General features: G+C 36.9%; 2 protein-coding genes across 8 annotated transcripts in view; one reads left to right on the top strand and one right to left on the bottom strand.

Moving 5' to 3' along the window:
* Window positions 1-13,817, top strand: part of LOC129567892 (ATP-binding cassette sub-family C member Sur) — a 27,904-nt gene extending 14,087 nt beyond the window's left edge. For all 6 annotated transcript variants that reach the window (XM_055445259.1, XM_055445258.1, XM_055445260.1 and 3 more), the window contains 17 exons: window positions 902-1,064; window positions 1,177-2,010; window positions 2,571-2,676; window positions 2,933-3,194; window positions 3,414-3,551; window positions 3,993-4,123; window positions 4,290-4,377; window positions 4,466-4,767; window positions 4,907-5,032; window positions 5,544-5,638; window positions 6,494-6,702; window positions 7,158-7,379; window positions 7,514-7,671; window positions 10,266-10,461; window positions 11,997-12,285; window positions 12,616-13,235; window positions 13,325-13,817. In XM_055445259.1, coding sequence (XP_055301234.1) covers window positions 902-1,064; window positions 1,177-2,010; window positions 2,571-2,676; window positions 2,933-3,194; window positions 3,414-3,551; window positions 3,993-4,123; window positions 4,290-4,377; window positions 4,466-4,767; window positions 4,907-5,032; window positions 5,544-5,638; window positions 6,494-6,702; window positions 7,158-7,379; window positions 7,514-7,671; window positions 10,266-10,461; window positions 11,997-12,285; window positions 12,616-13,235; window positions 13,325-13,501 — 4,116 coding nt within the window. In that variant the 3' untranslated portion in view covers window positions 13,502-13,817. The remainder of the gene's footprint in view (window positions 1-901; window positions 1,065-1,176; window positions 2,011-2,570; window positions 2,677-2,932; window positions 3,195-3,413; window positions 3,552-3,992; window positions 4,124-4,289; window positions 4,378-4,465; window positions 4,768-4,906; window positions 5,033-5,543; window positions 5,639-6,493; window positions 6,703-7,157; window positions 7,380-7,513; window positions 7,672-10,265; window positions 10,462-11,996; window positions 12,286-12,615; window positions 13,236-13,324) is intronic.
* Window positions 13,649-21,855, bottom strand: LOC129567893 (cGMP-dependent protein kinase 1). 2 transcript variants are annotated; one of them, XM_055445264.1, is made up of 10 exons: window positions 21,223-21,855; window positions 17,578-17,757; window positions 16,245-17,476; window positions 16,024-16,139; window positions 15,733-15,943; window positions 15,399-15,630; window positions 15,264-15,330; window positions 14,889-15,171; window positions 14,641-14,771; window positions 13,649-14,560 (listed from the first exon to the last, which is right to left on the bottom strand). In XM_055445264.1, the coding sequence occupies exons 1-10, from the start codon at window positions 21,304-21,306 to the stop codon at window positions 14,529-14,531; spliced, it is 2,568 nt and encodes an 855-aa protein (XP_055301239.1). In that variant the 5' UTR covers window positions 21,307-21,855; the 3' UTR covers window positions 13,649-14,528. The 2 variants fall into 2 exon arrangements, with proteins under 2 accessions (XP_055301239.1, XP_055301240.1); XM_055445265.1 differs by having other exon boundaries at window positions 17,578-17,742.

The raw sequence follows: 21,855 nt of genomic DNA, 5'->3' as shown, positions 1-21,855 counted from the left end.
TCGGCAGCGAATTCATCACATTGCCAAAATAAGGAGAAAAAGAGAAAAAAAGGGATGAGAATAGCATAACAGCAGTGAGCACTGATTTCGATGTGCATATTGCTCGCTGTTTGGAGTGACTTATCTCATTATTTTTTACCATTATCATAATGTTTTTCACTCACATAGAATATAGATATGGGAAAACAGAGAGAGAGAGAGAGCGAGATATTTCATGACATGAACTGTGTGGCACACAGAGAGCGCATCGAAGCAGCTTATCTTTCGAGTTGTACATATCCCATTTTTATTTTGCACTCACTCGGAGTTTTTCTTCAGAATTTTCCATTTTTGCTGTCAGAATTTGTGCTCGTGCACTTTTAACCCATTTCTTTTTTTTTATTTCGGTGAAATTTGATGCTTTTGTAATTGAGTTCATGAAAAGTTCGAGAGCATGTGCATCACATTTTATCCGTTATCTCGACTCATTGAGCTGTACACAGGGAGCGTGTTCAGAGATTATTATATGTTTCGCGATGCCAAAGTGACAATTTGAGCTGATGCAACAACACATGCAATGAGTCACGATGTTTTTTTCTGTCTTTTTTTGGCAACAATTCCGCGTATTTTAAATTTAGAAAACAGAAATAATGTGGAGGTTTGAAAATCATACACATCGAACGTTAGTGCTGATTCGAATGAATTTCGATGGCGACGCGCTTAATTGATTATAAATGCATGATAATGGAAAATTTGGCACGATTTTTGTGGTATTTTCGATCATGTTATAAATTATTTACGATCAAATATGGAACCGCACAATGTTCATTAATTTATTAATGGTTTATTTTATGAATGCAATAATTCAACCGGTTTAACAAAAAAAAAACTTTTTATATTTTCGTTCTACCGCATTTGTTAGTCAAATACTGATGAACGTTTAAGGCGGATTAGTGAGCTGTTGATGGGCATTAAAATCATTAAGTTGAATGCATGGGAAACGGTATTCACGGAGAAAATTTCGAAAAGTCGAGAAAATGAATTGAAATGCTTGGACAAGGACTCAATTTATTGGACATTAATGAGTAAGTGTGTTTGCGATTTGATCGATAGTCCTCTCTCTCTCTCTCTCTCTCTCCCTCTCACTATATTCAGTTCAATGCAAAATTCTCTCAATCAACTCATAATATTTTACAGCTTTTCTCACACATCTGTCGTCCATAATCATAACGTTTGTAACATTTGCCGTTTTCTTATCGATGGAAAGTAACGATGTATTGGACAAATTTACAACGGGCCGAGTATTCGCTGCGCTCGCACTATTCAATCAACTGACTGTGCCGTTGTTCATTTTTCCCATAACAATACCGATGATTATATCAGCAATTGTTAGTACACGTCGATTGGAAGGGTTTCTGCGTCAGCCCGAAGTACAAAAGGAGTTTGAAGGCATTAGAAATATGGCGCATGTGATGAGTAGAAGCGATGCTTCACTCGATGTATTCGAAATTGACGAAAATGATGGGCAAACTATTGATGATGGACAGCAGCAGCAGCAGCAACTGCACACGAATGACGATGAACAGAATAATGACAGTCAAGGCTCAACAACAAATGAAGCGCTTTTGTTATCAAAGAAACCTCTTTCGAATAAAAGCAATTTTAACACAAACAACACTACCTCCACCACCACAAACAATGACTACCAATTCAATAATGACTTCTATTTACAAGATATTTATGAAAATCAAGGCGAGCAACAGGCAACGATAAAATCAATGCAACGCAACTTCAATGGGCGACGTTCATTCAATGCTAGTGTTAAACTGAAGAAAAACAATAAAATCAGTGAGAGCATGCGAATGGATCGGAATCGCCCACGTCAAAAGTCATTGACAACAATTGAAATTCAAATGGAAATTCCCAATGAATTGGTTATCAGTGTGCGTAATGCAGTCTTTTCTTGGCGACGCCACAACACCACCGACCCCGAATCACCATTGCGAATTGATCGACTCGATATACCAAGAGGTTAGTCCTAAATCATTATTCCATAACATTGTTATCGATTGTGTGTACGTACATATAAATTGTGTGCGAATTCAAACCGTTTGAACAATAAATCAATGGTCCTTTCGATTTAATCAAAAATAACCAACCAATCGCAAATGACACAATCGAAATCTCATAGATGGATTTCCTCCTCTTCATCCCGATGCCCTCAACAAACCAGCAATTTCTCGAAATCTCGAAATTCAACCATTACCCAGTAAATATGTCTCATGACAATTTATCAAAATGTTGTAGGTGCTCAGCATGCTGGTTGAGAGTATTCCAATAAATTCTCAATTTCATCATCAAACTGAAATGAAATCGGAATTGCTCATGTAATTTCGAAAACGCAATTAAAAACAGTCAAATGTGAAAATGTGATTAGTCAAAATTGCAATGTACTCCACCATTCATTGGGTGTGCCGGCCCGGAGCACAGTTTGATTGCTCTCTCTCTCTCTCTCTCTCTGTCTATGAAATTCGATTGTCGAAAGCATAAATTTACATTGATTCCCTTGTGTCGTGTGCGTGTGTTCATAGGCAAACTGACGGTGATTGTTGGAAAGAGTGGCAGTGGCAAAACATCATTGCTTGCAGCAATTTTGAAGGAAATGCGCCTGGTATCCGGTGAGCTTATTTGGAATAAGTAAGTTGAATGTGCTTAAAATATATCTATGTTGATATTGTAAACTGTTGATTGAAACCAATACGATGAAAATCGATTGGATGGCCCTACGAAATGAATGAACAGAAACATGACATTTTAACCCGATGTTCTATTAATATTCATTGAATGGTTTATTATCGCTTATTTTAACTTTAAAATCCAATATAATACAATTGACGAGAACACAACAGCCGAGAAATTGAGACATTCTCAGAATCGATCTAATAATTTCCAGATATGCTACAATTGCTTATGTGCAACAGACACCGTGGCTTATGAAGACAACGATACGAGAGAACATTCTGTTTGGTGAAGCGTATCGACCGCGCCGCTACGAAAAAGTCCTTGTGTCATGTGCTTTAAAGGAGGATCTGCGTTGCTTGCCGGACGGAGATTTGACCGAAATAGGAACAAATAGCATCAATTTATCGGGTGGGCAAAAATCGCGCATTGCTATCGCTCGTGCACTTTATTCGTCGGCCAACGTTGTCATCATGGTAAAAGATGATATTCCAACAAAATCCCATTGAATAGTAATTGGAAGCTGTACGTTTTTATCTTTCTTTTTTTCTCTCTGTCTTTGATTGACTTTCCGCTTGTCTGATAACATTTTCGTATCGATATGATGTTGACGGGGCGAATCACAACCACAAAAAAAAACAACCACGACCGAAAAAAAATGTAATTTACTTGGAAAATAAAACATCGTCTTAAAGGATGATCCGCTCTCATCATTGGATAATGAAGTATCAAAATGGATATTCGATAACAGCATAAAGAATATGCTTTTAAAGCATCAACGCACCGTTATCCTGGTTACACAAAAAACGAATCTAGTTCACCATAGTGATTATGTAAATATTTTATTAGTAAACGATTTCACAAGCAGCACTTTCTCTCTATCCATCTCTCGCTCTGCATCTGTCTCCATTTAAATGGCCGCACACATACATACAAAGGCGGCCAATGTGGCTTTGCCTGTGAAGCAGAACATTGATTTCTTTACTTTTTTTCTTTTTCTTATTCTATTTTTCTTTCTTCTTCTCCATCCTATGAATACTCTTTCCAATTTCATATGGACGAATTTTTCCTATTTATGGCGGCTTCTTGGAAATAAACGCAATTGATTCGAATTCAACACATTTTGAATAATCTTGACAACAACTACAACAAAAATCGGTAACAATAACTGTGCTAACGATAACGATTTCCATATACATCGTCGTTCGATTTACATGCACACACACACACATACACACACACACACACACACATCGCAACATCAACAAATCCAGATTATTTCAATGGAAAATAACAGCATCCGAGCGAAAGGAACTTATCGAGTCATTGAAAGTAAGGATTACGAACTGATTCAAGAGTGGAACTCGATAATAGCTAAGGAAAATGCAAAAGATGAAAACGTTTGGTGAGAGTCATTTTCCTTCCTTTTTATGGTTTATTTGTAAAAAAAAACGGGAAAAAAAGAAGCAGGGCATCTTTGTGTGGGTTCAATACGATTGTGTTGGAATAGCCTTTGCCATTCTTTTGAATTAATTATAAATGATACGCTTTCTTTATGTCGCTAAAAACAGTACGAGGACGGCACGTGAACGCTGGAAACTCTTCAAGAATATCTCGAAAATAGGACTGCAACGGCAAACAACCAACGAAGAGAATGAGGTGTGCACGAATCCTTTTCATTTCAAATTGAATGGAATTTGATATGACAATTAAAAGTACAAACTTCCCTTTCCACACACGTACACAGATCCAAACTACTCCGTTTAGTGGTTGCAAGCGTAAACCCAGTATATATGGATCGAGTGTATATGGACCATTTCCAATGGATGAATGTAACATCGACGAGATTGAAATACAGCGTCGTCCCTCCAAACGGCACCCAAATCAATCACTTTTCGCTCGAATGTCACTGAAAAAATCACCACTACGAACCAATTCGTTGAATGTACGCGAACGTAAACCGGATCGAATGCCCGTAACTCGGAACATTTCATCACCTTCAACCATGCAGCATCCCATCAGCGGCTGCAGCAGCAGCAACAACCATCGGTATGCAAATCACTCGATTTTTTAGCATCATTCCCGATGATTTTTCAAAAATAATTGACTTCAAATGAATTTCTCGTGTGCTTTTTCTTCCTTCTTGACACCCTCATCAATTGTTTTGTGCTACCATTCCGTACACCAGACCATCAACCATTGAAACGATGCGTAATTTTGACTTTCGCCAGTTCCTAAGTCGAATGTCATTCAAACGGATGAGTCGCAAGAATTCACGTCTTGCGAAACCATTAAGTGCAACGAATTCCGTGCGGTAAGCATATTTTTTGAATTGTCACATTTGTGCAGAAGGAAATGAATTCAATTTCATAATGTAGACTCTACACTGTAGAGTAATATATATATTCAAACGTCCAACGAATTGACGTTTGCATTTTCTGCAAAATATTACCCGCTAGTGAAGTTGTGTCTCAAGTTGACAACGGGTGGAGTGAAAGTGAATATGCGCGATGTCAGCGCATTGTTTGCAATTGTTCATTAGCCCAAAATCATATTATTCCTGTTTGCGTTCTCCCGTTGAAATGTGGAAAAAAGAAGGAAGTTCCGTCCAGTTGCTTCATTTCAACCGATGCTCTTGTATTTGAGCTTCATTTGAATTACAGCAGTGCGGCTTTTGAATGCACAATGCATGGAATACCTATTACAAAATTAAGCGCATGCAAACACCGCAAAAAATTTGCATACTCTCTTACCTACATTTCTCTGACGAATGCTCTCTTTTAATGTGCTCATTTTTTGTTCTCGTTTTCTTTTGGCGAATACAGGAACCCAACATTGGAGAATAGCAGACCTGTTAAACGGATTATGTCAACAATATCTAAGCACAGCGAAGAAGCGGAAGATGATGAAATATGTTCAGGTAATTTATGAATAATTAACGAGCATTCCGAATGAATTCCATGGAAAAACAGATTTAAATGCGCCTTTTCCCGGTGAGTAGTATCTCCTCTCGCTCTCGTTTTTTCGGTGTTTTCGCACGATGATCACATTGTTATCCCTGGTGTAAGTTTTTCCTTGCCGAAATAATGCCATTATTCGGTTTGGAAAACTGTGTTTTTTAAGCTTTTGCTTCGATAAGCGAGCGTGGGTGCGGAGAAAGTATTCGCCACTTGTTTTGATATCGCATTGAAAGAGCTTAACGGTTGAAATGTTCTCACCCGGAATGAATACGTAGTTTCCCGAACGATACGAATGTCGCAAATGGATTCCATTTTCATGAGTACACATACCACACACTTGGATTTATGTAAATCGGGCGCATGTTTTTTTGCCGGCTGACATTCAGCAAAGCGCATAAAATATTGGAGCAATGAAATTTAAACAAAAGAGATTTCAACGTTGAAAAAAAAAACTGTTTACGGTCGAATTTGTTGTTGTTGTCGCTTGGGTTATTTTTTCGCATCGTCGTTCAATACTCGATTTGAAAGTGATGCCCGAGAACGGCGCGCGCGGTGTGTCCATCTCTTATGAAAACCGGTGCTACGCAAATATGTTTCGCGTTTTACAGTGGTTTTCATTTGGTTCGGTTTGGTTTGGTTTCGGGTTTCGGTTCGTTGTGTGAACATACAGCAAATGCGGCAGGCCAACGCGCCAACAATGAACGATTTGCATTTATGGTCATCGCCAAACATACAAGGAATACACACACCATGCCATTTTATTATCAAACAATGGATTTTCGGTGGGGAAAATTTATTGTTTTTGTACATTACAGATTACAATGAGGATCGGTTAATATACGATGAAGAGCGGAAATATGGCAAAATTCCAGCGAAAATTTATTTATTGTATTTAAAGTCTTGCGGTTTATGGACGATTGGCGTTTTTTGTTTAAGCGCACTGGCATGGCAAGCAACGAAAATTTATCTGGATGTTTGGCTAAGGGATTGGACCGACATTGAGCAGACAAATCGCTTCACTGATGTACGTACACAGACATAGGCACAGGCACAGACACAGACACATTCACACACAAAAAAAATATACACAATCTTCTATACATACTCACCCATGTCGTTTCATTCGGTTTTGGGATTGGAAAAGCATGAAAACCATTCGACAAAAATATTTGTTTGTTTAATTTCCCCGAATTTCCCTCTTTCAGGAAATCGATTTACTCATTTTATGTGCTTGTTTGCCAACCAACACTGTTTTTTCTATAAATATCAACCAATCAGTTTTCTGGTTTGCAAGCTTTCGATTGAACTAATATTTTGATTGTAACTGGCTTGTCTATCGGAATCGATAAATTAACTTGTTTCTGTTATAATGATTTTCACTTTTTCACTGTGTATTTGTGTGTTGTGTGTGCCTTTTTCCCACACCCCATCTCTCTCTTTTTATCTCTATCTCTCTCTCTCTCTCTCTTTCTTTCACAGATTTCATACTATTTCGGCATTTACGGTCTGCTATCGGTAATATGCGTAGGATTTTCGATGATCTCAGTGCCATTCGGACAATATGCTGGCAGCAAAGCGCGACGTTCACTTCACGAACAATTATTGCAGTCAATTGTCCAAAAATCAATATATTTTTTCCAAACAACGCCATTCGGCCGAATGATGAATCGTTTCAGTTCAGACATGGCTGTTATTGATAAAGTAAATTTATTACAAAATGCCGCAGTTAGGCTCCATTTTTTATTGTGCTGCTTCTCTCAATTGCCTCCCGTATTGACGTATCCTGTTCTTCTCGTTCTTTTTTGTCTCCACTTTTTTCGCATGCATTTTGCTAGAAAATCGCCGCAACAAGTCAACGACTTCTTCAATTCGTACTGTTGTGTCTGTGCTCCATTTTACTGAATGCCGTCGTCACGCCATGGTTTATTGTGTTGACGTTACCCATTGTTGGTGCCTATTATATAGTGCAGAAATTCTATCGTTACTCATCGAGGTAATCTCTTTTTGATCACTTTCATTTCATCAGCACATAGTATTTAAGATTTCTTTAATTTAAATTCCATCATCGTTCATTGTTTTACTGGCACAATTTCAACGCAAGCAACGGAAAATGATTTTCGTAATCGTTTATTTTGCATTTTACGATTCAATTAATTTTCCAATATTTTCATTGAATTTAAAATCCATTGATTTTATTATTAAATATTCATTCGGGGAAATTCAGTGAAGAGGAAAAAGGTTTTATTAAATACGTTGTTGTCAGGATGATGATGATTAGAGCCTCTAAAAATTGTTAAACGAAAACGCTGAAAATTGTTGTTAAATTGTTAAGAAAAAAAGCCTGAAAATTGTTAAATTTATGGAAATAATACGCAAAATTGTTAAATTAGATTGACAATATTTATTCGAAAAAAGCATAAAAAATCAATCATCGTTGGCATCATCAATGAAATTGTTAAACTGAACACCGTTCAACTTGGCGATATTTGATTCAGTCAAAGAACGACGGCTGTCGGACAAAATATATTCACATTTGATTTTCTGGTCAGCTGGCTGATTCTCGAAAAAATTCACGTCTAGATTTTTGTCCGAAACTCTTTCTAGCTTCTCCAAATATTCGCCGCTCAATTTACTTTTTACCGATGTCAAAATTGCCAATTGTTGCGGTACTGTCAATCCATGCTTTTCCAATTGAGTTATGGCTTCGGCCAAGAATTTGTATTTGTGCACTTCATATAGCGATGTATCGATGCTTCGTTTCGCTACTGCCTTCTTTAATTTCGTCACTGCTTTCGATTTCTTGCTGCTTAAAGAACTTGCAAATGTTTTGATGGCAGAATTTTTTTCGGCATAGTAGAATACAGCATTTAACCAGCTGTTCCAGCGAATTTCGAAAACATCCGGAGGCAAGGGCAACTTGTATATTTCACGAAAAATCTGACGACGATGATTTGATTTCACAAGTGTAGCTTTCATGCTGGCAATCAGTTTGTTTACGTCGTCATAGTTGTCCTTTATGAATTCACACACTCTGTTCAATCTATGTATCAAGCAAGTAACGTGCTTCAAATTGGGAGACAATGGTTTCAAATCTCTGCCAGCTTTCAACATATACGGTGCTTGATCTGATATTAAAAACCAAACTTTTTCGTATGGTATATCAACCCTGTAAAGTGTCACGCACGATTAATTGATTCACGGCTTGTTGCGCTGTGCTGTTATTTGTGTGATCTAAAAAAAATCGTATTGAGCAGCACCGGCTCTGAAAAAGTTCCGTCGATTTTGCCGACCAACACATTCAATACACAACGTTTGCATTTGTCTGTAGTTTCATCGACAATGAAATAAATTGGATGTACGCTTTGATTTTTTGTAGAGTGCTTTGATAAATTAAATCAAGTTTACTGTAGAGTGTGCGGACGCTCGGCAGAACTTCTTTGTACTCATCCAAAAAAAACTTTCTGATGTTCGGGTGTCGCAATTCCCATATCGGGATTCCAGCCTCGAGAAATGCTTTCGTAAGTTTCACGGCAAAAGTATCCATTTTCGCATTGCTCGCACTTGCACCTGCAATGGCACTTGAAATTGATGGTTGCAAAACATTCGAAGCACTCGATTTTTTGTGTTTATCCGAACGTACATGTGACTGGAATTGCGTACTTAAATGAACCGCATCCACTTTGAATTTTGTTTGGCATGATTTGCAAAAGATTGTTACTTCACTTTCTTTTGACTGCACCTCGAATAAATTTTTATTGCCAATTAATTGTTTTGCGCGAGCAATGAGTCGCTCTGTATCTTTCCCCATGATTGATCTGACTGAAATTCACATTGCAACTGAACTTGAATTCAAATGTTCAATTGAGTGACGGCGATGGAAACGATTTTTTTTTTCAATTTTTGCTTAGTTTGCAATCGAAATAATATGTGCCGAAAATGCAATCAACTTTGTGAGTCATGCTGAAAACGCAAAAGTGGTTTTGTATACAAAAATGATATAAACGATATCTTTTGTAAACAAAGACTGTCTATTCTGACATCTCTTCATTTTACAGATATTACTATGCTGGCGCTGTAAATTTGAAACACAAAAATCGTGCACAAAATATGATTTACTTTACTCAGAACTCAAATGTGATTTTGTTTAGTCTAGAATAAAAACAACTTACGGCCGAGGAAATACAACAAACTGTTATGCTGTTATTATTCTAGACCGTTCCAATGAATTTTTAATCATTTGCTGTGTTTGATATTTACAGTTTGAGAAAGTAAAAAAAATGGAAAAAGTCTTTGAAACACCGAAAATTGTTAAATCTATTGGGAAAGACTGCAAAATCGGCTATAAATTGTTGTTTTTTCGAAAATGGGCAAAAAATTGTTAAAATTGTTGATGGCTCTAATGATGATGATGGTAATGATAAAGTAAGTGCACTTACTTGCAAATGCCTTCGACCAACGTTTAGATTGTTTGATAATCGGTCGAGGATATTTTACGGCTTTGGGCCGAGAATATTTTACTATCAATTTTCGTTTAAATTTTTCGTTTTTCATACTTTTTTTTTGTTATTTATGTTTGGAAAACTATAGAGAGCTACAGCGTCTAGAAAGTATTACCAATTCACCGATTTTAACGCATTTCGCTGAAACTATCCAAGGTGTTGCAACAATTAGAGCCTACAATCAAGAGTCCAGATTCATGGAAATTCTTTTGAAACGAATGGAAGCGAACAACATCGCTGTTATTATGCAGAACACAAGCAACCGTTGGCTCGGTATCGCACTGGTAAGTACGAAATGGTTTTACTGGGAAACTTACCCAATATTTAAAAGTACAACACTCAGCTGTGCATACTTCATGAGTACTTTCAATTGTTGTTTCAGTTATTCGAAATACTCTTTATGAATAATAATTATTATTAGTTTTACTAATCCAAGCACACTTTATTCGAATAAACAACAATTTCCACCATCGGTTTTAATTCAATAGCATATACTTTGCAGAACTATTCATGTAGTCTATATATAGGCTTCAGAATAGCGAGTGTATTTTCGCTGTTGAGCAGGTCTGAGCTGAGCTGAATTTGCTGACTCAGACACTTGAAGCGTCAGATCCAAGTTGTGTGTCAATTATACTAAGATGGATCTCTGCTAGCAATGACAATTTCGCACCGTGAACATGTTCAAATAACGCTTCAGGTGAGTTCAGCAAATTTCAAAAGTAATACAACGCTGCTGAAAATGTAATACAACCTTTTAGTGAATTGCCCCTAGGCAAATTCAGCTCAGCAGCGAAAATACACTATCTAGTTCAAAAAGCAGCACTAAATAATTATTGGTTGCAACATATTTGATTAATAACCAATGGATCTTTAGTTGGATTTAGATATTACAAAGTTGAATAACGTGAATACATGCGCACAAGAAAAGTGCAGTTGAAGTAAAACAATCAACAAACAAACAAATACAATATATGATACGCCTCTTAACAATAATGGGCCCAGAGATTAAATTCCTGTTGAATTAATGGGATTTCATCGACAGCAACATCGACGGACAAATGTTAAGATTGTTTGAATGAGTTGCAACGGTATTTTCTTCAGTATGCGATCATATTTGGGTGGTATATTTTCGAATGGAAAATATTCGAAGAACCGCAGAATTTTTTTCGTTCTCTCACAAATCACCATTTTGATTGGTCGAATTTTAGCGGTAGAATAGAAAATTGAAAAAAAAATTAATTGAAGAAGTTAAAAGAATGTTGGATTATTGCCTGAATTGACTACACAGTACGCCATATAAAACACAACTGACGCCAGATAACTCCATATTTGATTCAAATATATCAGTCTTCAACTAGAACAGTGAGGGATGATAGTTGTCGAATGAAAAAAATTTCTTATGCTACTTATCTGCATTCCATTGAAGCGGATATAGTTCAGTAATAATACACATCTAGGTATGAATTTAGAATAAATGGATATTAGCTAATGATAAATGAAAATAGAAAGTTCCTGAGAAAATATGTAAAACGTCAAAATCTCTTGAAGGTTTGTTGAATTTTATCATTATCAAATGGCGTTAGCTAAATACGTCATAAGTAAATGATAGGATGTAAAAATGATTGAATGGAGCAATTTAACACAATAGGAAAATAATTATGAGTTGAGAAACGTGATCGATAACATTTCCAATAGCAAACGTGGGTGATAACATTTCCAATAGAAAATATGAAAATTGTCCAGTAAAAGGAAATTATTGAACAGAAAAACTCATGACCTTTTATTTTCGTTTTGAATTGCCCTATCTATTTTTAAACAGGATTACTTGGGCGGTGTTATTGTATTCGTGTCAATAGTGACGGCATTGTTAACATCTCAAATGTACCCAGAGGCAGCATCGCCATCGTTGGTGGCATTGGCTATAAACTACACACTTCTCGTGCCCATCTATCTGAACTGGGTGGTTAAATTACTGGCAGACTTGGAAATGTATATTGGCGCAGTGGAGCGTATTTCCCTCTATATCAATCCAAATGACAAGGGCACTAGTGACAATGACACTGACGAAAGCCCTTGCGAACTGATGGCCATTAAGCCAAAGGAAAAATGTGAGTATATTGACATCGTACGCTAGCACAATATTATTGGAATTGCGTCGTCGTCGAAACCCTATACATACACATACAATTGCTGGCCCGGAATGACTCAATAAAAAACATTCGTTGATCGTATGCAATAAATAAACGCAAATCTCGAATAAAACATTTTTTTCTATTCCTAAATAAATCATTTATTGCGATTAGAATATAAAGCGTCAACAACTGTTAACAATTATAATCAGCATTCGATTAAATGCAAAAAAAAAATCATGCGATGAAATTTATGGTTTTCCTCTTTTCTCATTTTGACTTCGAATTTTTGATTGATTGACATGGCAGATAAAGCAGTTCCGATCAGTTGGCCACATCGTGGTGACATCACATTTGAAAATGTGTCGTTACGCTATGAAAATCAGCCCGAAAACATTGTCACAAATTTGAATTTGGTTATACCGGCTGGACAGCGGTTGGGCATTTGCGGACGAAGCGGAAGTGGTAAATCAACGCTTGCAATGGCATTGTTTCGTGTCGTTGACATCGTTTCGGGGCGCATTTTTATCGATAATGTCAATATTGCAACAATTCACACGGACGAGATTCGAACGCGATTATCAATAATACCGCAGGATGTGATGCTATTTAATGGTAGCATCCGTGAAAATCTCGATCCAAGTAATCACTATACCGATTTAGATTTATGGAACAGTTTGGAAATGGCACAGCTCAAACAGGCCATTATTTCAATGCCGGCCGGTCTCGATACAACCATTGTGGATAATGGCAGCAATGTATTTAGTGGCGGCGAAAAACAATTATTCTGTTTGGCACGAGCGGTGCTGAGGGGCTCGGTTTGTTTAGTATTAGACGAAGCGACGAGCTCATTGGATGCCACCACCGAATCAGCACTGTTGGATGCGGCGAACAAAGCATTTCACGGTCGCACCATTATCACAATTGCGGTAAGTAGACACACACACAAACAAATTACTATTTGCATTAAATATTTATTACTTTCACTATGCTTTGCTTCGCTTTGACATACACTTAGCACCGATTAACGACCCTCTTGAACTACGATCGCATTATTGTCATGGAAAATGGAAAGATTGTTGAGGAAGGAACACCCGATCAACTGCGACACAAAGTTGGCGGTAAATTCTCATCGATGCTATACTCATCCGTTCAAAGCTACGATTCCTACTACATACCTGATGAAAAGCTTTAAAGATATATAATCATTCGTTCGAATGTTGCCCAACAGTATTTAGAGCATCAAACATTGTTTTCCCCCTTTTAATTCTTCGGTGTCGTAAAACGCTTCTTTTTATAAATAGGTTTTATTTGTATACCAAAGTATTAAATATGTGTCATATTCTGTTTGCCATTGTCAATCGTTATTTAAAAGTTTATTTAACAATTTTCTTTCTCTCTCTCTCTCTCTCTCTCTCGCTCATTTACTAAACCAACTCTTCACAGACAATTTTGCTATGTCTACGTGTAATAATTGTATGTTAACATTAAGTAAAATGTAAACAAAACTATACATACTTGTGTTTTTCATTTCAACAACTCTCATCCCCCTATCAATCAGATATATCATGTTTATCAATTTCATTTCGAGAAATTTCCAAACGGAAATTCAAACAAAAAAACAAGCAACTGGATTTCAATGGCCCAGCAAAATTGTAACAAGGTACGTCGGTTATATATTTTTTGTTTTCGCTATTCAGATTTAAAGTACATTCGAAAATTAGTGCCTGCACTAATGAGCATATCCGTATTGGATCGAATGTTATATAGCCGTTGAGCATTTTCGGACCTTAGTATGTTTGCAAATGAGACATACTCGAATTTGTTTGCCACAAAGGAGGGAACTTGAGTTGTTTTGAATATTCAACCCGAACCGAATAAAAGAAACTCGAATCCGTCGAAAGCAAAAGATAATCACATTTCTGTAGTAATCAGGGTAAAAAATTATTGAAGCAAGACAATATAACCAGTCGTATTTGCATGTACAAACATTTCAATTTGAAAATTTCATTGCGCTCTTTTGCGTATGACGGATTCGTAGTTTCTTCTTGCAAACACTTCGGCAACTCATTCTCAAGAGCATATATACGACATATAAAGTGTGGTAAGTAGGATCTTAGGAATACAATAAAAATTATTGTACAATTTAAGGCGTAGCATTATCCTAGTAGTGAAATTAGTATAAAATATATAACATTGATGTAGAACCAAAATGGATCAGCTTAGAAATATGCATCCCAACCGGAAATATCATCTGAAGGTAAAAAAAAAACAAAATTTATATCAAATATTGTCGAAAACTTTCGGAATGTGACGAAAAAAAAAGAAATTTACCTGGAGGTTCGTCACGATCACGTGGATACTCATCGAAATTGGATAGATCGATGTTATTTTTGATTGGACGTTTTAACGGTGCCGTAAGTGTTCTGTCTTCCAGTTTATCCCATTGGAATCCTTCAAACCACCTTCAATAGAGAAAATTATCGTTTATTCAATTATTAGAGAAAAGACCACTGGTCTAAGAACAGGGAGGGAATGCCTAAAATGGCATCTAAATGAAATCGCATTTAATTTTTACTCACGCATGTTTCTTGATTTCGGCGATGCCTTTCTTCTGATATCCCAATCGATCGGTTGGTGTTTGTCTGCACAGGCCTTTGATTAGGTGCTGTGCACTTTTTGGTATTTTTTGCGCAAAGGTCACCACATCAATACCTCGTAGTATCAAATTATAAGTTTTCATGTGATCTTTTCCACGGAATGGCGGTTTCCCTACCAACAGTTCATGAATGAAAACTCCCAACGCCCAATAATCAACGGCACGATCGTGACCTTTATTCAATATAATCTCAGGCGCGACGTATTCTAGTATTCAAAGCATAAATGGAAGTCAAAATAAATACAAATTTTTGCATGAAATGTCCAACATTTGTGAAAAAATCGAAAGTAAAATTTACCCGGTGTTCCGGCAAAAGTCCATGTTTTGCAATTCGGACCGACTCGTTTCGCAAATCCAAAGTCAACCTAACCAAATAAATATTGAACTAATGAAAAATGGTGGTCGTCACAATGCTAGCAAATTGATGTTATACCAGTTTCACATATCCGTCGGCGTCGATCATTAAATTTTCCGGCTTCAGATCTCGATAAATAATTCCACGTGTATGTAAATAATCAAACGCCTCAACAACACATGCAGCAACAAATTTCGATGTTTTTTCATCGAAAAATTTGGTTTTTTGCAGCTGCGTCCAAACGTCACCTCCCAGACAGCATTCCATCAAAAAGTACAAGTATTTTCGATTGCGATATGTTTTGTGCAACCTACGTACGCACAAAATAAATATTGAAATGTCATTTTTCTTATTGAAAGCCATTGCACTTGTTGGATGAGTGAAAAAGAGGCGTAATTGGAAAATTCCTTACTTGACAATAAACGATGAGTCGCACGATGACATGATGTCTTTTTCACTGTATGCATGCTCGATCTGACCTTGGGTTGCCACGTCAACTTTTTTCAGTATTTTCAAGGCGAACGTTTCTTTTTTATCGTATTGCACCAATTCGACGCGTCCAAAGCCTCCAACACCCAATGTACCGATTATCTCCAAGTCCGACAGTTGAATATGATCGTAAACTGCAAGACAAATAAACGAACGAATAATAATTCGAGGCGTGGTTTGCAAAAATTCCTTCTTCTAAATTCAATATACATACGTGGGCTGATGACGTTTGTTTTCGGAGTTGGTATGATAATGCTTTCTTCGTCAGGAATTTGATCAACTGGTTTCTGCTTAAGCTCTTCTATTGTGCCCAAGTATTTTGTGAATGCGCTATATTTTTTTTCATTTCGTAGAATAAATACATTTTCGTTAGGAATTCCGAATAAATTTAAACGAGTGATAAAAAAATTCGCATTAAAAATGAGCGTTACTCACGATCGATCCAACGTCAAACATTCTGTTCCCGGGTCGTTGACGATGATCGAAGCCATTCGACGTGCCTTGTTGATCAATGCCTGTTCACCGAAATAATCACCACGTTTGAGCATACCAACAATGCGAACACCGTCATCCATTCGTTTTGTCACAGTCACGCTTCCACCACGGATTATATAAAACTTATCACCTTGATCACCTTGCCGAATGATTGTACTGCCGGTGGCATAAAATTCACGCTTCAATAAATCACCGATTTTGTGCAACACATTATCAGAAACACCTTGCAATACACGGACCGAACTCAAGAATTTCATGTTTTGCTCTCGCTCCTGGCTCCCCGTTTTCATCATGATTTTTTGAAATATTTTCCGATCCAAAGCCCAAACGAAAGCATCCCTTGTAACTTTAATCGAAGCAAATCGACGAGCCTTATACAAAATGGCCAATTCACCAAACACAATGCCTGGCCCAAATGTTTTGATGCAAACACCTTCTTTGATGACCTCATATTCACCTTCGGCCGAGACAAAAAACTGATTGCCCGTTTCACCTTCTTTTATCACATAGCTATTTGCTTTCAGCACTTGGGGTATCATTGCATTGACAAGCGCTTGTAGCCGCTCCTCATCCATCATATTCGCAAGGAAGTCATTACTCATAATAGCTGACTTGATAAGATGTTCCGTTTCTTCGCTTTTTTCATAGACTTTCAAATCCAAATCAAAATCACGTGTACTTTTCTGATCAATACTGTCGGCAATAACACCCTCTCGTTTCATTCGCGGACGCGGTTCATTCTGTTCATTTAACGCCTCACTCGTATCATCTAAATTGGTCAACGAATCGTTGTTGCTTTCACCACCCACCGAATTACTATCAATTACACTCGAATTACTATGACTGGTGTCGGCACCATTTTGTGACTTTTGTGTTTTTTCTCCGTTGACTTTAATCTCGCCTAAAATCTGTACATTCTCTGAGAAACTAACCGATTTATGTGCTTCTTCGATTTCATCGGTCTCAATACCTGAGTCGGCTTTTTGGCGATCACTTTCGTCAGATTGACTTGACGCAGACGCTTCCAGGATTTGTGGATATTCGTCGTCGTAGTAGGAATCGTCAAGTGTTTGCTTTGGCACACATTTCATTGACAATGAATCGGGCAATTCGAGCGCGGTTGTTTCAAGGATTTTGTCATATTCGAAATTATGATGCGGCGGCGGCTCTTTCTAAATATCGAAAACAATTTTAAAGGAAAAACAGAATGAAAACATATTGTTGTTTGTCACAATATTTGAAATGTTTACACAAAGATTAAGTGACATTTCACCTTTTCTGATATTTGTGACATACGACTTGAATCCATCGTCACTTGTGATCCTCTCGGTGAAATGCGATTATTTGGAATGCTGCCATTTCTTGTGTATTTTGATTTGCGACTCTTTTGTGAAATTTTATCGCTATCGATAGTGTCCAAATCGAATTCGGTGTTTTTCTGGAACGAAAATGTCTGCTTGGAATGAGTAATTTTGGTTGAGATTGAATGAATTCTTTATAAAACAATAGTAGAAAGCGTAAAAAAAATCTTCTGACGGTGGCATTGACAATAAAAACGATGACAAAAAGAATCATATGAGCGCGAGTAAATAAACAATTTAATTGCAAGAGAAAACGATTTTATCAGTCATTTGACAAAGGGAGCCTTGAACGCGACCATTTCTTTTTTACACGCGAACAAGGTTGTTATCTTAAAAATATATTTATCCTAAGGTGCAAAAAATAAACGCTGATTATTATCTCATTGCTTGAGATAAACTCCATTGATTTAATTTTTGAAGGCGAAAAATTTTTTGCAGAGAAACAAAGCGTTCACTCTTAATTTAACTAGATCTGATTGACGCCAATTCCATTTTATTTATCGTTGTAGCGTCAATTTATGCGCGAATGGAAAGGAAAAATCCATATTGAAAATAATGTGATAGACAGTTGAGAGCGAGACGCAGAAGTGTGATGACAATATTGAAACTAAATTTCAAACCAGATCAAGGCTCTTACATTCGGTTTGATTCAGTATTTGGATGCTACTCTCTATGTGTGTCGCTGTGAAGAGCATTTTTTGCGTTTTGCTTTAACAAACGCAAACCAATTGCTTGGTATCGGCTGGGGTTTAAGTGACGCGTGACACAAACGATTCATTCTGATCAATCGATGCTGTCGCATCGCAATCAACATACAAACACTGTATGTGTGTGTGTATCGCATTTCGGCTCGTGATGGAGTAGCATCAAGTTAATTAAAATCAATAAACAACTGACACACAACAACCATATCATGTGTATATGGGCATGTTCATTTTGTGTTTGCGAAAGAGCGAAAAATTATGACCCACAGATGCACAACCATCCAAATACCATAGACAAACGATTTTTCAAATGCTCGCGTGCGCTTCAAACAAAAAACAAACACTTGGAACGATGCAACACAATTTATCGCTTGTTTCTCTTTCTCCCACACTCTTGTGTTACTTCAAGTTTGATGTCCGAACATATGGACAATTTCCGATTTTTCGGAGTCCATCTGAACAAAAAAAAAATACAACAGCAATTAGTCTGATTTTCGTATGCTTTGGCATGTAAAATAGTAAAATGGGGAAAACAATAAACAGTAAATTCCAGGGCACCAAAAGAGAATCCAATCTATGTAGAGCGCCACAAATCATCACAGTCTGTGCGCTCATTCTATAACTATTTGCTGATTTTTTGTTTGTTTGTTGATTCGAGGCAACATTTTTTTTGTTCGAGTCAAAGTTATTTGTTTTCGTGGCGCTCGTATGTTGAATAGAAACGCTCATTTCGGCAATTATCAATTTTGTTTTATTGTATGTATCCACTCAAATTGTGAACGCGCCGCCGATTTAGAATTTTTGTTAAACAATTTACGCTTTGAGCGTTTTGGCTATACATCGCTAAATACAACGGCTAGATATGCATATATGCGGAACACACACACACACACACACACGCACATTTCGGCTGAGGTTTAATATCGACACAGATATTCAAAAGCAAACAATGACGATATAGAATGTGCTAAGTGAACGCAGATTCTGTCGATTGTTAGCATACACAAATATAGACAGTAGCCAAATTTACCTTACCAAAACATTCAATTACTTGCAATTGACAATTAAGCAAATTCGCCTTGAATCTTAATTTAGACTTCCTACCCGCCGGAAAAGTCATAACATACTACAATACAACCGGTTCGGCTGAAGTCCAATCTTTTTGAAACGTAAAATGCTGGGAAAAAAGTTTGCTATTCCGCCATTTCTCAATTAAAAAACTACACATTAGCTTTAGACCACGTAATGAAGAAACAACGTGATGCAGAACTTCAGTTTTAAAATGCAAAATTCACGTTGTTTTTTCTTCCAATTTTTTTTTCTCTAGCGTTTCGATCACGATATGTGATGGAATTTGTGAACAAAACAGAAACGTCCAATTGAAAGTTGATCAAACGAGCCGCATTTGCTAATCGAATGCTTCCTGTTTGCATTAACCATGATTATATCATTCCAACGGCAAAAGTTTAAACCACCACCCATATAATTGCCCCGTAGATACACGTGCGTATTCTAAACCACCATTGTCAGCCGACATAGTTGTCAATACAATATTATCACCGTTGAAGTTTTTTTTAGCTCATGTGTTTCGCCTTTTTTTGTTCGAAAACGATCTCTCACTACTCGAATCAAATGTTTGCATCGCACAAAGAGAGAGAGAGAGAGAGAGAGAGAGAGAGAGAGAGAGAGAGAGAGAAAGAGGGCGGTTGTTTCCAATCGGTACTTCATAAACATGGAACAATACCGTGAAATATTATTGAAAACAATCTACATTCCATCCTATCAAGATGTATTATTTCTCCGTCTATTGGAATTTTTCAACAAGTCATATTTCTTGTTATTAAACACATGAGGATACTTTTTTCGCACTTGTTTTTTTCCTGCGTTGTTTGTTATCGTTATTGAATTTCACGCCATTTCATGGAAATGCATAATTAACGACGTGTGCCATGCGATCAGAATGGTCGAAAAGTCCGAAAAGTATTTGATGAAATATGACCAACGATAATCGAATGAGATAAGAGACATAGTTTAGAAACGCGTTGATGCGAGAAAACGAAATGTATACGAAAAACTGGATCATTAATAATGATGCGGTCACCACGCACTCTTGGCAAAAAAAACGTAAATTTTTCGATGGAAAATTGAATCGAAAGTGAAATGTAACAGCTGACATGGCTTTGCTTTTGATTATACAATTTGAAGGTAAACGACAGCTTTGTTTTTCACAAACGACAATTACATCGAAATTTGCGCTTTCCAAAAATTGAGGCGACATTAAGTAATTTAACTGGATCGACGTGACGTGAATAACTAAGTCGACGACACCTGAAGAAAAACGCGTCTTCAATGAAATCTTATCAAACGGCGTGTTTACTTTTTATTTTAGCTTTCAAACGGAATTTCTGTTTATATGTGACGAATCAAAGCGACAGGATTCTACTGAAGTGGCTGGGTTTTATTATTCTGTTGGCTGTGCCAGCTATTCTTCGAGTGAATATGTTTTCATCAAACAAATCACATGAATCTATCACGTTTGGTTAAAATTTGCTCAAGTGGGTTGCGCCATAAAATCTGATAGCTCTGTGCATTTTGTCTATCGTCAAGAATCGGTTTGCATTTTGTGTTTTTGGTGGGAGACAGAAAAAAATCGAATCTCTGTCGTTTTTTTTTGTTTAATTGTTTAACAATAAGGTGATGATATACTATCTTGTTACATCATTTCTTTACTTAAGATAAAACTCTGGAACATGGTGCAGACGCAAGCAATAAATACAGAAAAAAAAGAAGAGAAAAAGACAACAGAATAACAAAACGCTATTAAATATGTCTAGTATATATGTGTGAAATTACTTTTGATACAACTCCTGGCACCGAATTCAGCACTGGCAAGTCAAATGACTTGTGAATTTTGAAAAATTTCGAAAAGCATGACATTTTCACTGGCTTTTGCTGTCTGGCTCCTCGTTATCTACTTAAATTAACACTTGACCGACACACGCACACGTGGAATCAATACAACAAAAATTCAATTGTGTTTTTTTTCTCACTATTCCACACTAGGAATTCCTGTTTATTTCCGGTGAAAAAAACACCGTATCAATTTTCAGTTACTTTCAATGTCACTGACACATAAATTATATTTAAAAAAATACTCGTGTTGAATTCTGTCGTTTTAGACAATAATAATTCGATGAAGGAGTATTATTTGCACAATTTTTTCGCCCCAAATTTCAATACGTTCCAGCCAACAAATGGTTTGAAACTAGTTGCGCAAAGATGTGATCAAGATCCAATTTAGCAGACAAAGAAAATAAAAACTATAATGGAAATTGTTGTAAACGAAGAAGCTGAATTACACGACGATCACAGACATTTGGCTTCATTCGTATTTCAAATTGAACTGAATGCTATTATCGGCTGGCGATAAACACTTGGCTCTTCTGGCGTTCGACATTGTTCGTGCAACATGTTGTTTTCAAAAAC

Source organism: Sitodiplosis mosellana, unplaced genomic scaffold, assembly GCF_009176505.1.
Source record: "Sitodiplosis mosellana isolate CC-2019 unplaced genomic scaffold, AAFC_SMos_1.0 Smas_scaffold_13, whole genome shotgun sequence".
NCBI classification, from domain to species: domain Eukaryota; kingdom Metazoa; phylum Arthropoda; class Insecta; order Diptera; family Cecidomyiidae; genus Sitodiplosis; species Sitodiplosis mosellana.
Note: the sequence above shows the minus strand (reverse complement) of the source record. Positions and strands in the feature narration are given on the sequence as shown.

Bases quoted from the DNA above. Each gene is read 5' to 3' on its own strand.
- LOC129567893 (XM_055445264.1), bottom strand. From the start codon at position 21,306: ATGTCATGCTTTTCGAAATTTTTCAAAATTCACAAGTCATTTGACTTG. The intron at 17,477-17,577 runs GTGAAATGTCAC...TTCGATATTTAG, and splicing joins TGTCACAAATATCAGAAAAG to AAAGAGCCGCCGCCGCATCA. The intron at 14,772-14,888 runs GTGAGTAAAAAT...TCTCTATTGAAG, and splicing joins GCCGAAATCAAGAAACATGC to GTGGTTTGAAGGATTCCAAT.